The sequence below is a fragment of the Leuciscus leuciscus genome, assembly GCF_965113295.1.
Source record: "Leuciscus leuciscus genome assembly, chromosome: 5".
In the NCBI taxonomy this organism is placed as follows: Eukaryota; Metazoa; Chordata; class Actinopteri; order Cypriniformes; family Leuciscidae; genus Leuciscus; species Leuciscus leuciscus.
Window position 1 is genome coordinate 38632237 of NC_138729.1, and position 14319 is coordinate 38646555.

The following is a 14319-nucleotide window of genomic DNA, read 5'->3' on the forward strand; positions in this document are numbered from 1 at the left end:
TTTTGAATCCCTGTAATCAATCAGACAAAACAGCTCAGACGATTTATCATATAACACAAAAAAATTTTTTTTGAAAATGTGAACTGTTGCAAGTAATTTTTAACATTGAAACTTAATTACCTTTTCAAAATAATCCATCAAACAAGTATTGCGATTTGAGGAGCGTGCAAGGCCACGCCCACAATAGGGGAAATATCATGAACATAGATAGATAGATAGCAATACAATATACATTACCTTGTTTTAATAGTGCTTTATAAATCAATATAACACTTTTTTTGTTGCAATCTATCACGCCCATTTAGTCTCATTAATAGGGAACTCTGGAACAATTACAATGACTAAACCTTAAACATACCCGGGTATTCACATAACCTGCTTTCTGGAATACCTCCCTGGATGTCAAAAACGTGATGGTGTAATGACTTCATGACGTGAAAGAATCACTGAATCATTTTTTTAACCACTTCTTGGAAACGAATTGTTCTAAAGAACCGATTCGCACAAATGGCTCAGATTTCCCATCACTGGAGGAGGGATGAGACCGTGGCAGCGGCAGACCCCTCCCTTGGACCAGTTTTATAAGCTCTTCCCCTTTCCTGTTGCAGTCCGATTCAGTTGTCATTTTGTAATGTATATGATACAGACTGATTTAAAAAAATAAAATCACTGAATGTTTGAACACTGTAAAAAAAAAGTGGCAAATGAGCAGTACATTTACTTTACTGGACGCAAAAAGACACCCGGAACTTTTATACGTCTCAGGCGCTTTGCCGGACGGTTGATTGTGCTGCACAGGGAAACGTGCATGGACGACATTGAGGTCTTATGAGAGGGGCAATCATGTATAAAAGATTATTAAATATATATCAGGTCCGAAATGGATTAATTCATACGCAGAATACACGACTACCATCCACAAAATGTAAAGAGAAGGAGCGTTTTGCTCCTGTTATCTGGTAAGTTACAGATTTAAGACACTGAGAGGTGACAGGTCTGATCAGATTGACTGGTGTTTGTGTGTCAGTTCAAAATCTCAGTCTCAAATTGAAATATCTCAGATATAAATAAAAGAAGACTTGATAAACATGCTCAATTTTCCATTCTCATGTTGATTGTGTTAGTAATTATAGCTTTATTATTTGGTTGTTTAACCAAAGTGTTTTTGTTTGTTTTTCAAATTCTGATAAAAAAAAGAAAGAAAAAAAAAGTAATGTGAGCACTCATTTCATGAGATTTTTTCTTTCTTATTTTAGGACCATGGGTGGAGCAAGGCCATTGGGAACCAGTAGCATCTTTTTCAGTGAAAATAAAGAGAGCTCCACATCACTGTCAGAAGACAATGAAAAGAGACCAGAAGAGAAGGAGGCTAATGCTGAGGTTAACAATGATGGACAGAAGAACACAAAAATTAATGAGGGCAATAACATTTCAAATGCAATGTTGACATCACAGTTAGAGACTGAACCTGTGGTTATTGAGGACAGCAAAAAGTTTGACAAGACAAAAACTGGGAAGGAGAGTCTTTTGGAGCTGCTGGGGGCAATGAAGGTGGAGGTCACAACCATACGTAAAATAAGACCCCCAAAGTTTCCAAGAGTCAGTGAGAGGCCCGACCCAAAGCCCATGGAAAGCGTACAAAGCATGTTCCAGCATGCAACAGCTGAGGTTTCACAACAGCGGTGAGTTATACATGCATACAAGCATAATTCATAAATATGTAATGCTGGCACAAAAATACCAGTGGTAAAAGCACTTCCATACATACAAAGAGCTAAATCATATGATTAAGATTTATAAATTATGGTTATATATTTAATACATTTTTATTTTTTATTTTTGGACTAGCAAAAAATATCAACTCTGAAGTGAGAGTGGCAGCATTTTTCTGTTTTTGCTTGTATTTTAGTGAGACTTTGAATCCAACACTGGTTGCTGCAGCCTCTGCCGCTGCATCTACACTGCCAAACAGGCGTCAGGCGGAGTCAGAGCTCCTTCAGCAGCTGAGGAAACATGAAGCCATACCTGACACCCAGAAGAGAGCCGATGGACAGAACATAGGGTAGGGCTCGTTTCAGATGTTGCTTGTCTTAAAGTCGACATGAAATCAAAATTGACCCTATTTACTTTGTTAGCACATATTACTAGTCTTGTGGTGAACAATTAATCCATGCAAGTTAATACACAGAAAAAAATAGTTTGCCGTGGTAATCTTTAATCAAAGTCTGAAAAGTTAGCCTGGCAAGCCAGACCTACATCAAGATGTTAGGTCTGGCAACTCACCATAGACACGGCTCAATCCGAGGGGCGGGATAAACGGCTGTCTTTCAAATTCCCTCTGCACGCAATAGGACAGCGCTTCAACCAACCAGAGCGTTTTCCCAACAGCGGAGCTAGTTGATAAATTCAACTTTTTCCATATCTGGCCGGCAAAACTACAAACACATCTTCCTTTTTTTAAGAATGACTTAAGTGCCGTTCTTTGCTCTTTTCTCAAAGGAAAAACTTAACTCCAAGTCCTCCAGAGTCGCGGCCAAAGCCGATTCGACAGACTGTTCTCCAGCAGCCCCCATTATTTGTTTTCAAGTAGCTGGGAACCGTCGCAACTCTGTCGTCATTATGTTAAGCCCGCCCCGCCTACTCTATACACGATGTGATTGGCCTGACCCAATTTAGGTTTTTGCAGCTCTAAAGTCAATGGAGAGTTGCTAGATTACCCTGGCTGCAAAATACATTTTGCTGCCGCTAGGGTGCGTCTAGATTTCTAGGCTACTGAAAAGTTACTTCCGGTCTGAAGTGGCGTTCCTTTTCTGATGACGTAGGCTTGACGGCTTGGGTTGAAAAACGCTTAACCACTCCCCTCAAACCGTTAGTCTGCTATGAGTGAGAGATGGAGAGGAGGAGCACTAAAGTAAAACTCTGCCCTCTGTTCAATATTCCGTTTCACTTGGAAATACGTCACAACACTGGAGAAAAGTCATTTGCAACTTCCGGTTCACGCGGACTTTAAAGTCGTATTAAAATGGAAATTCATTCAATTTATCTTTTTTAAAAATAAATACATCTTATTATGAACGATTCATTTATGATTCCTAATGTTTCTTCTTCTTTTTTCTTTTTTTTAAGAGCTTGTAATTTTTTATCAAAATGCCCATAACTCGATCCTCTGGTGAAATGACAGACTTCTCTCTGGTGACATGTTGCCGTTGGTCTTCTCCAATCCTTTTGTCAGCTTGAACTCCACCCTTTTCTTAATATCAACTGCAATCTCGCATTTAGATCCGCCTCCATCCAATCGACAGCCAATGGATAGAACCTAGAAGTCACCGGCCAAAAATGTCATCACAATAGGAGAAAAAAAATCTGTCACTCCTTGAATGTATGAATGAATGAATGAGGCATTTATATAGCGCTTTCATATGTACTACTGTACACCCAAAGCGCTTTACAATCATATCAGGGGATCTCTCCTCCACCACCACCAGTGGTCCTTCTGTTACATCACAACTTGAATTGCTTAAAAACAAATGATTTTATGAAAGTAAGATTTAATTTGTTGATATTGTATGGATATTGAAATGTAAATGTATGAAAGAGTCAAATAGGAAATAAAGTGTTACATGACTATATTTGTAGGAACCATTATTTGTCCTTTTTCTCTTTCAGAGACATAATTGCTGATATGAAAGTTGGAAAAAAGCAGAATGGCAGATCAAATGCCAGGCCTAGCAGCCAGATTCGTTTTGACGAGGACGGACAGGGATATACTCAAGACAGAGGTATCACTGGTGAACTTGATGCCGTTCGCACAAGGTAAAAAAAAAATGCTTCCCTGAAATTATATTTTTGAATACAATACATTTTCCACTAACCGTGTGCATTGTTTTGTTTTTAAAGGAAGAGTCCTTTCACTAGTAAGAGGCTGAACATCTTCAATGCGGGTGCGGAGCAAGACTCATTGTCAGATCTGGGTAAGGAGAAGTTTTATGGCATTAACACATCTGAACTGGCATATTTGAGTATCTTCGGGTGAAACTAAATGTATTTATTTTACTCTGTCCTGTGCCTTGCTTTGAATGTTAGGCCCCACCCTTTGGGACATTGATCTAGCTAATCAAATTGTTCAAGCTACAAATCAGACGCCTCGGAATGGCTTTGAGGAGATGATCCAGTGGACCAAAGAGGGCAAACTTTGGCAATATCCAATCAACAATGAGGCTGGTGAGTTCCAATGCAGGAATAGGTTGCAATCTTCTTCCTGTTTTTAATCCTGTACACAATCTTATTTTTCGGCACATGCAACTTTTTCAGGGCTGGAGGATGAGGCAAGTGTGCCCTTCCATGAGCATGTGTTTTTGGAGAAGCACCTTGATGAATCGTTCCCCCGGCAGGGTCCAGTCAGGCACTTCATGGAGCTTGTAATTACAGGCCTCGCGAAGAATCACCACCTCACGGTTCAACAGAAACAGGAGCATATCGCCTGGTTCAGAGACTACTTCCAGCAGAAAGACAATGTCCTGAAAGAAGCTGAGGCTTAACTTAAATGAGAATAGGAAAATGACAGATGATGCTTTTGGATTCACCTGTACTGAATGCCCCAGAACCAGCTAGTTAAGATCCTAACTGCACTAGTAGTTAGTAAAACTGAAAACACAGTCATTAAGCAATTGGAATTAATAATTGCATCCATAACCAGATTAAAAGACTGTATCATGGCTGTTGGTTCTTAATTGTTACTGTACTATTATATACCATTTACAGAGATATATTAAAGCTGTTTTTCAATAAGTAGTTAGGATGTTGTGAATTCTGCTGGTATCAGTTTACTTGTGTGGTATTTCACATTGTTGTTTCAAAGCAGCATAAAGAATTGTACCGTAGTTCCCCAGTGAGAAAGATAATGATGATGAAGACCAGTATAAATTTCCTGACATGGTTATGTTATTATGAGAAAAAATAAGCATTTCAAGAACTGGTTTTGGGTTAGGTTTAGTTTTTTTCTTTAATTTTGATGTAAATTCAGATTTTGTTTCTTTTTTAAAATGTGGGTGGGCAAGAGACCTATAACTAAAATCCTAAACCCTGTTGTTTATCTATTGCAGTGATATTCCTAATAGTAAATAGGCCTGTTATTACATCTAAAACCTTACAGATTGCCATATCACCTCATTATGAATGAATAACTTCAACTTGCAACTACTATAAATATATCCAGATTTATGTACATGCATAAACTCATATAAAACAATATTTCCAGGACAGCAAATCTCAATTGCTTGATTGTTTATATCATTTCATTATGTAAACTACTCTATCAACAAATTTGGACAATTAGGCATAAATGTATAATAAACATTATCTGTAAAGCTGCTTTTAAACGAAGTTTATTTGAAAAAAGAACTATGCAAATATATTTTTTTTACTTAAAGGAATAATTCTTTTCAGAATTACCTTCCAGTGTCACTAAGGCCTCTTAAATAGTGTATTAAAAAAATAATTGTGTTCTTTAAGATCAATATAAATTATACTTATGAAGGTCAAGATGTTTAAGTTAACAGTATGTTGTATGTAATCTTTAAGAATATATATAACTTTGACCAAAGACAGGGATGCCCAATTCTGTTCCTCGAAATTGACATCCCTGCACAGTTCAGCTCCAACCCTAATCAAACGCACCTGAACCAGACAAATGAGATCTTCAGGAACACTTGCGCTGTCCAATATAGCATACTCTTGAATAGGTACTTATTTTGAATAAGTAACAAGTTCATGGCCACTAAAAAAATTTAATGTAATTTCAGATGCAGCCTTGGTAATCACAGATAGGTGTTTGGAGCAGGATTGGCACTGAACTCAGTAGGAAAGTAGTTCTGTATTAAAATATTGCTGCGAGAAAATCACTATTATTAGACTATTGGATGACTGAAATACACGGGTGGGAAAGAACGGATAACTGCTGAGACATCATGGCTAGAACACATGAATGAGGAGGATATAAATGAATCACTATTTGTGACTTGACAATTCAAACACATTCAAAGACCCAAGTTACATGATTATTTTGTCTAAAAATGTGTATATTCATGGAGTAAGGAAATCCTTTTAAATATCTGAACTCATAAAATTAGTATTTTGCTTCACACAACTCAACACGTCTGACAATTCCATTTTTATTCAAAGTGTCTGATTATAAACAATGTACATATGGGTTTTGAGCTACACAAACAAAACTTTTCAGGGAAGTCATAATATCAACACATGGAGCTCAACTAATCAAACAAACCCTTCGGGTGGTTTTATCAAATGAAAGCTACTCAAAGCATTCTACATGGATCATGTCACATGATAGGAGTCTTTTAACAGTCACTTTCAAAAAGCAGCTATTTAGACACTGATGTATAAAGTTAACTACATGTGGGAAAAAAAGAATCCTAACCAAATCATTTTCACACAATTATGGCAAAGAGCTTTTGTACAGGTTAAAGGTACATTACAAAAATTTAACATTAATCTTTGTTTTTGAAACTATAAAAGGACTAACGCACATAATTAAATACCTTTATCTCTAAAGCACACCAAAGAAAATGGAAAACCAACTCCAAAAAACAATGCTATGAAAAAAAAAAAAAAGGACTTTGGTGATCTTTGCCGTTTTTACAGAGATTAAACCAAACAGTTGTACAGCAGAAGATAAGGGAAGGTGAGGGTGTTGGGGAACTCCGTAGAGAGTCTCTACAGTAGACGACTTGCCTCGGCACATGCAATCTAAAAAATAACATTGAAAATACAAAGTACATTAGCTGATGGAATTTTGGATGTAATAGAAGTTAAATGGCTGAAGATTTGACAGTACTGAACACAAATTCAAATTAATTTGTGTGCAATATACAACTCACCATTCTGGTTTACCACCGACGATAGCTAGTGGCTTGCCGCTGGTGGGGTACTTTATGCCGCAACGTCTGCAAGTTCTTGTACTTTGACATGATACTTTGACTCTTTTTGAAGACAGGCTTCTGATTGAAGGGTGGTCTTGGAATTAAAGAGCCCTTAGGGAACACAAAAAAATATTTTGGATTTATTTGGAATGTAGATGGAAACACCACATAAGCTAAAATGATTCAAATCAAGCCTACAACAAAGACAACACAATTAATCATGTATTATAGTTATTATTATTCAGAGTTGGAACTAAGACTGATACCAGCAAGCATCACTTACCATTAAGGGTTTCCTAAGAACTCCATCAGGAGCTGGTCCCCTCTTCACTCCAACAGTTGAGCGGAAATTAGGTCTCTAAGTAAAGAAGAACAATGTCTCACTACAAATTAGGGATGCACCGATACCTGTACTTGGGCGTCGGTCCGTTACTGTGCTCATGTACTTATACAACTACCCCGATACAACCCCACCACACCCGATACCACTTTAAGGTGCCGTTCACATATCGTGTCTAAAAACATGTGAAAAAGCACGTCCTTCTATTATGATCGTGCTTTCCGCGTGCCTACATTTGAAATAACGATTTTGCACACGCAAAAAATGCGTATGTGAACAGTCCCTTATGGCAACTAAACATTAGCCTAACCTCTCTTCAGTTGAGCAGGTAGTCGGAGGAGTAATGTCAGCCGTTTGGAGATATTTTAAGATAAGCGATGATGATAAAAGTAGAGCAGACTGCAAACTATGCTCTGCTAAATTGTCAAGAGGAGGGGTGACGGGTGAGAATAGCTCATTTAACAAGCAATTTGATTATACAAGTTGAAAGTGAAAAACGTGATGAAAATAAAACATTGTTAGAAGAACTGTATAGTATTAAGTACTCATATCGGTACTTGGTATCGGCAAGTACCCAAATGTAAGCACTTAAAGTGGTATCGGTGCATCCCTACTACAAATACCTATAACAAAAATGACTAACAAGGAAGAATCAAGAGTAAAACAAGAAATGCTTTCACTTCCAAAGCACTCTTGATGAGAACAAGACTTTGAAATCTACATTTTAAGAATTTCATTACCTGAAATGAAGCAGGCTTCCTCAGGGTTTTTTCTGGACTTCTAGAAGACCTACAAAAAAATAAAAATAATTGTAGGTGGCATTTGGCACATTTTTTACAGTTTAGCTTCTGTAAACGACTAAGGGTACGTTTACAAGACGTACTAAAAAGGGGAAAAAACCCGACTCAAATGCTGTATTATGCATGCCAGGTAAGTAGTGTCAATGTCACTTTATAAAGAAACTACACGCCTGTAGACTCGACACATAAGCATGCGCATGAGGTCACCATTTTCACACATTTTTTGTAGTTTACACAGACAATAACGCATCATTTTCAAAAACCTCCACTTTGAAACCTGTTTTCAGGCCACCAAAATGCAGTTTTTGTCTCAACGAATAGCCAAAATGCATAAAAAGTTTTCTGTTTTAACCTGACATGAGCATTGAGAATAGCTGGATGGCTGAAACGTCTGCCCTTGCTCTATTAAAATAATTGATTCTTTTTGTTAAAGACTGTCTATTTTTTCAGAGTGCGAACCATCTACAGTCTCTTCAATATTTCATTGGTTTTCACGCACCTGGACTTATAACTAGCCTTCATCTGAGCGCAACAATATTTCCTTGTCTTTAACCTGACAAAACAAAAATAGTTAATTTACCGTCTTTCTTTCTGTTCCTGTGAAGAACTTGTAGGACTTTGTAGCTTGGTGAAGCGTTCATTCAGTGTTAAATTTCCATGAGATTCTGATTCCTCTGGGAGAGGAAGAACATTTAGAACTTGCATGCAGAGATTTGATACTAGCATATTGCAAAGCATAAATTATTTGCAAATCATTCAAAACTATGACAGTAGTGTCAGACTTTTACCAGACTTGTTCTTGGGTGCCTTATTCCTCCAAGGTGCATTGTTCTTAGAACTAGTACTGGGTTTGTGCCCTGCCTCCCAATGGGAAACCACAACAAGGTCACGTGAAAGCCGCCTGTCTATTGGTGAGGAGCTGAAAAGAAAGTCAACGAGGCATGTGAACAAGTGATCCATATCATCTGGACACTTAAGCATGGAATAAAATGTCATATTAAACGGCATCATCAAATATTCAGAGAAAGCAGAAGGCATGCACAAATGTTATCTGATTTCAAAGTGTAATAAACTTGTGCCTTGTGAACTGAGGAGGGAAAATGTTGCATTTCAAACTAAATTACTCAAACATTCACAGTCCTCAAGAACCCAATTGTATTGTTGCAAATGCAGAAGGACCAATGATGGATTACTACATGGGTACTTACAGCAAAGCAAGCCCATCATCTCCATGCTTCAGTTTGAATTGGTAGATTAATTTTCCCTGATTCACCTTGACATTTAGCAGCCTTCCTTTCACTAATGTGAATAACAGATATTGGCAGACTGAATGAGTGGCCTGAAGAATGCTGTGTAGGAATCATTTTATGCTCCAAAAAGTTAACAGATTGGCAGGTGAGCACTTCCTTTTCATCCAGACTTGACATGCCAGATACATTCCTCTTAACCTATCCTTTCATACTGGATTAGATGTATTTGGAGAACACTTCTTGCTGGAAAACATTGATATAAATGCTGGTTTGCAGCTCTGGATTCTGCAGTGACATTGAGGTAAAGTTTCGATGAAAGGATCTTCTGAATGCTGGACTGATTTCTCAAGAATTTGTTGGCCAGTTGTCTTGCAAAACCTTCAAACTACATGGTCTGTGGAAAGACATTCTTCAACCTCTTCCATGTGCATTTTCATCTTCACTTAACAGGTAGGCATTTAAAATTACTTGGACAATTCTTCAGTTGCAGAACTTCTAATGAGGCTCACTACAAATTAATGGTTGGCATTTTGGTAAGCATGTTTCATTAGGCATATATGGATCTGGTTTTTAACTTCAGTACAACTCCGCCATGCTGCCATTTCAGTCAGTGGGTTGGATGTGGAGTAACACGTGATCCCTGCTTGTCGATGTCAATGCTGCAATGCCAAGTATATAAAGGCATTTAAGGGCATAAATCTTTCATAAATACCAACAGAGAACTGCAGTTATGGAGGAGGGATGTGGCGGGGAGAACATCCATTTTGTTCCCATCTCGTTGATCTGTCATGGAAGAAAGTGCACGCAAGACTTCCTTCTTGTAGTTCTCACACGACGGGGCCTCTTTTCAGGTGCAATTTCAATGAACTTCTGGGGTTATTGGAGATGAGAGTTTTATTCTTTGACCATGATCATGGGATTAGATGCAGACCAAATCTTACATTATTCTATTAAGGGATGGTACATGGAGTTCTTTTTCTTCTTGCAATCAAATCTGGTTTCCACTCAAACAGTTAAAGAGTCAATCTGTTTCTTCATCCAGCCAATCATCTAAATTCTTCTTAGGGAATAACTTCTTGTGATACATCAACAGTGTCTTAATGTCATAACTTCCGGAATAGAGCTTGCCTGTTTTTTCTCCATTGAAAATGTCCTTCATGTTTCCATTTTCCAAGACATCCTATCCCATGTCCATGAGACGTAGCCATGAGAGATAGAATTTTGCTCATGTTACTGCAGTTAGTTGCATATTGAGGCAGAGCATTGTAGGTATAACAGGACAGACCATCCTTCTGCAAACACTTACAGATTACGGCTTAAAAACCATTTCCCTCCCTGGAAGACATTTTAAACATCTCTTCTGGGTTAAAGTCGATCTGGATGCATCATTGTGGGACACATGGCATTTGACTTTTGGAACAAAAAGGACTGCAATTGTGAAACTTTTGAAAGACCACTTGCTCAGACTTATCTCATATTCTCTTGACAAGCACAGAGGTATTCTGGACAACGACAGGTTTAACATCATACTGTTGACAAAAATGAGGAAAACAGGCACGATTTTCTTTTTTCTCTCCTCATCCATCTCATCTGACAAGGTGATACCCCTTTGATGAAAGTTGTGCCATTGAAAAACAGGAAGCTTGACCTTCTAAACATCACGCGCCCATTGCCACAGTGTGAGGGGTAATACCATACCTGTGTGCGCTCACAGAGCGACGGGTTTCCACCTTTTTTTCGGAGTCCCTCTCAGGCTCTGCGGTCTTGGAGTCTGTGTTGGGGGATGACTCTCTGGATGACGGCATCTTTTTGAGCGGTATCTTGCGTGGTGGCACTCCTGAAGAATCTTTGCCATTCTTTGGAGCTGTCTGAGGCTTGGGTTTCTGGAGTCTGTCCGAGATTCTTGGTGGGGGCAGTTTGAACCGGGCCACTGACTCTGCTCTAAAATTTCGTGCTTTTAGCAGTCGACTCTTATCATTGAGGGACAAACCACGACCACGGAAGCCCCTGAGAGGAAGAGGTCTCACTGATAATTCCCTGCGGAAACGCTTTGGCGGCCCATGCTCAAAACCACTTGATGACGGCGGACGCCTGAAATCTTCACTCTTCCTCTTGAATGGCCGCCCAATGGGCCTTTCCTGAGGTCGCAGAGGTGGATAAGGTCTGAGCGAGAAGCCAGATGGGGGTGGGCCTAGTCTTCGTGCCGGTGATCTGTAAGGGGGCCGAGAGTGTGGACTTCCCCCTCTTCCGTGTGCCCATTCCATGCTGGGGCGCCGAGACTCTCTTCCAACCTCTCCATGCGGCCCACGTTGATCTCTCTCTGCAGACCACCTACATATCCATTACAAACAATACAAACATGTGGGTTATAATGCCAGTTTGTGCTGCTTGAGCTGTGTGGAAGCTCTTAAATTTTTATCAATTTAGATCCAGCCCCAGGCTGCTGAATGCCATAACTTCTGTGCCAGTAAAACTTAAAGGTGAAAAAGCCTCAAATTGTTTTACAATTTCTCCAGACAGACTTTCACTTTATGAGCTTTATCATTAGATCCTGTGGTACTTTACACTGACAGAAAGCTGAAGGAAGCTGGGATTTACTCTCACCACCCTGCAGTGTACTGGACTTTGCAATCTAACACATAACCGTATATTTACTTTACCCAGCCTTCACAGCTTCATTCTTGTACCTCTCTGGATATGAACTCCTTCCATGAAACTCTCTGGGTTTTCTATGGGGTGGGCCGGAGAGCCTTGAATCACCACCAGGAGGGTGAGGATAACCTCCTCGGCCATTCCAGTGGTGGCCACCAAGTGCTGGTCGGCCAAAGGGCCTGTCGCGAGGTGCAGGGCACCAGCTCCTGTCATGCTCCTGAGGGCTTGGGCGTCGCTGGGGACCCCTAAAGGAACTATGCGGTGAAGGAACCCGCCTTTCTGATGGAGGGCCATGGAAATGGCGAGATGGAGATGTGTGGCTAGGGTGATTTCCATGGAAGAGTGGTGCTCTGTGGCTAGGCGGTCCATGCATAGGACCATGAGGGGACTGTCTGTGCTGGACTGGGGGAGGGCGGCTTGAGCGGGGTGGAGAAGGCCTCCTGCGGCCCCGCTGTGAATCGGGATAAGGATGGAAGTGATCCTGGTTCTGCATCCACTGTCCGTGTGGTCGCTCTCTGCGTTCACCCATGAGCGAGGGCCTTTTGGGGTATGACTGTGGTCCGTTACTGTTGTTATCTCTCCAACTTGGTGGGGCTTTTCCAGGAGGTCCTCTGAAACCTCTCTGGCTTCTTGAAGGGGGGCCAAATCGCCCTTCGTGATTCATGCTTCTGTTGTTGTCAGAGAAAGGCCTGTATGAGAAACAAATGTGAAATTGAGTCACCATTATATTGATAATTAGGTAGACATATCAGAATTAAATAGTATATAAAATATATATATCACATCTACAGCAATGTACTACCTGTGTTTGGAACGAGGAGATCCTGAGTGTGGTCTTACCATTTTTCAGCTTTTCACCTATCTTCAGTGGGGGGGGAAAAACACAGAAATTTTACACTTCCAGTTTATGTACACCAATGACAGAATAAGACTGGCATAAAAACAGCTAAATAAAGGGGAAAACAGAAATATTTTAACTGAGGCTTGTAAAATCAAAAATAAGACTAGTAGTATAATGCCAACAAGTTCCAGCATTATTCTTTGAATAACAAATCTAGCGCTGTCAAGTAAATCAATCTCAGCATGTGTATTAACATCACATGCCAATCTTTCTGGAATTTAAATCATCAAAAGGTACATACTACACACTGACCCAGATAATAGTTTGAGTTCTGTGTTAATTTAGTCATTTACATTTTAAAAAACCCTTTAAATATGTACAAGATGCGGCTGTCTAACCTGATCGATATTTTTACAGACCAAACTACAATGAATTAAACTACTAAATGCGTTTTAATCCCATGATACTTTTGCCCTGTCAGTCATGTTCCAGGGACATAAAGACCGAATGAATAAAATGCTACTTAAAATGCAGGGTTTTTAGCAGCTTCATATAAAAAACTGAAACAAAGGATGGTCCTTGGTTACATTATGTAGGAACCAAACGAATTTAGACTAGGTCGACGACACCACATTCTTTGGCCTACATGAACGCGTGTCTCTGGGTAGACAAGGCCGTGAGTTTCACATTCAGAAGGGTAATTAGAAACAAATGTAAAACACGTTTAATTGGTAACATTACACATATAAAACAACTACAGTTTTAAAATAATCGATGCAAGGTTATATTGAATACTAAAACACATCAAAGTTAAGTCAAACCGCCTCTTCCGTTTTCAACGTTAATGCGAAACTATGACAAATCGAAACCATTTTCCATTACAGTCTAAATAACATCAAGCAACAGCATTAGTTATCAATTTTAATTCCGTTTATATTTTTAATTCCAAAGAAGTTGACCACCGGCTGAGTTGTTTTGACATACCCAAGGTTGTACGATACGGAAAACAGTTAACGTTACCCAATTTAGCTCATCGACAAAAGCTTAGCCGTGAAAGCTAACAAACGTCTTCCGTTATACGTCGTTCCACATCTGACCGAAACTGAACCGTATGCTTTCAAAACTAACACCAATCCGTCTCTTTCGTCGTTACATCGAGGTCGTTCTGTCGAAATGGCCGAATCCTCTTGTAAAATTACATTCACACCGAACAGCTGCAGCCGTGACGTCAACAGAGCAGGGCGCGTTCACGTTGGGACAGGAACTGACTGGATTAAGCTCGCCTGTAGCAACATGAGCAACAGTGACGCAAAAAAATTCAACAGGAGGGGGGCGCCATTGTGCCAAAATCGTTCTTTGAAAATATAATTTAATAAAACTTTCTAAATAATAAACAATTATGTAAAATTATGGAATTAAACATTTTTATGTACCTTTTTAAGATGGACGTGGGAAGCATTCTGGGGCACAGAACAGAAAAAGTGAAAAAGATAAAGAT

At 39.5% G+C, this 14319-nt stretch overlaps 2 protein-coding genes across 8 annotated transcripts; one reads left to right on the forward strand and one right to left on the reverse strand.

Moving 5' to 3' along the window:
• Positions 1-768: 768 nt before the first annotated feature.
• On the forward strand, positions 769-4791 carry mrps31 (mitochondrial ribosomal protein S31). The gene is made up of 7 exons (XM_082169455.1): positions 769-959; positions 1257-1682; positions 1910-2062; positions 3667-3813; positions 3898-3971; positions 4084-4221; positions 4312-4791. Exons 1-7 carry the CDS (start codon positions 829-831, stop codon positions 4536-4538), a joined length of 1296 nt encoding a protein of 431 aa, XP_082025581.1. The 5' UTR covers positions 769-828; the 3' UTR covers positions 4539-4791.
• Positions 4792-6154: 1363 nt separating this feature from the next.
• Positions 6155-14087, reverse strand: LOC309498622 (uncharacterized protein). Of its 7 annotated transcripts, none has more exons than XM_082169449.1 (10): positions 13842-14085; positions 12783-12842; positions 12016-12669; positions 11027-11659; positions 8867-8997; positions 8659-8752; positions 8019-8067; positions 7222-7296; positions 6897-7049; positions 6155-6765 (listed from the first exon to the last, which is right to left on the reverse strand). In XM_082169449.1, exons 2-9 carry the CDS (start codon positions 12821-12823, stop codon positions 6906-6908), a joined length of 1821 nt encoding a protein of 606 aa, XP_082025575.1. In that variant the 5' UTR covers positions 12824-12842; positions 13842-14085; the 3' UTR covers positions 6155-6765; positions 6897-6905. The 7 variants fall into 7 exon arrangements, with proteins under 7 accessions (XP_082025575.1, XP_082025576.1, XP_082025574.1 ...); XM_082169450.1 differs by having other exon boundaries at positions 12783-12838; positions 13837-14085; XM_082169448.1 differs by having other exon boundaries at positions 13806-14085.
• Positions 14088-14319: the final 232 nt, after the last annotated feature.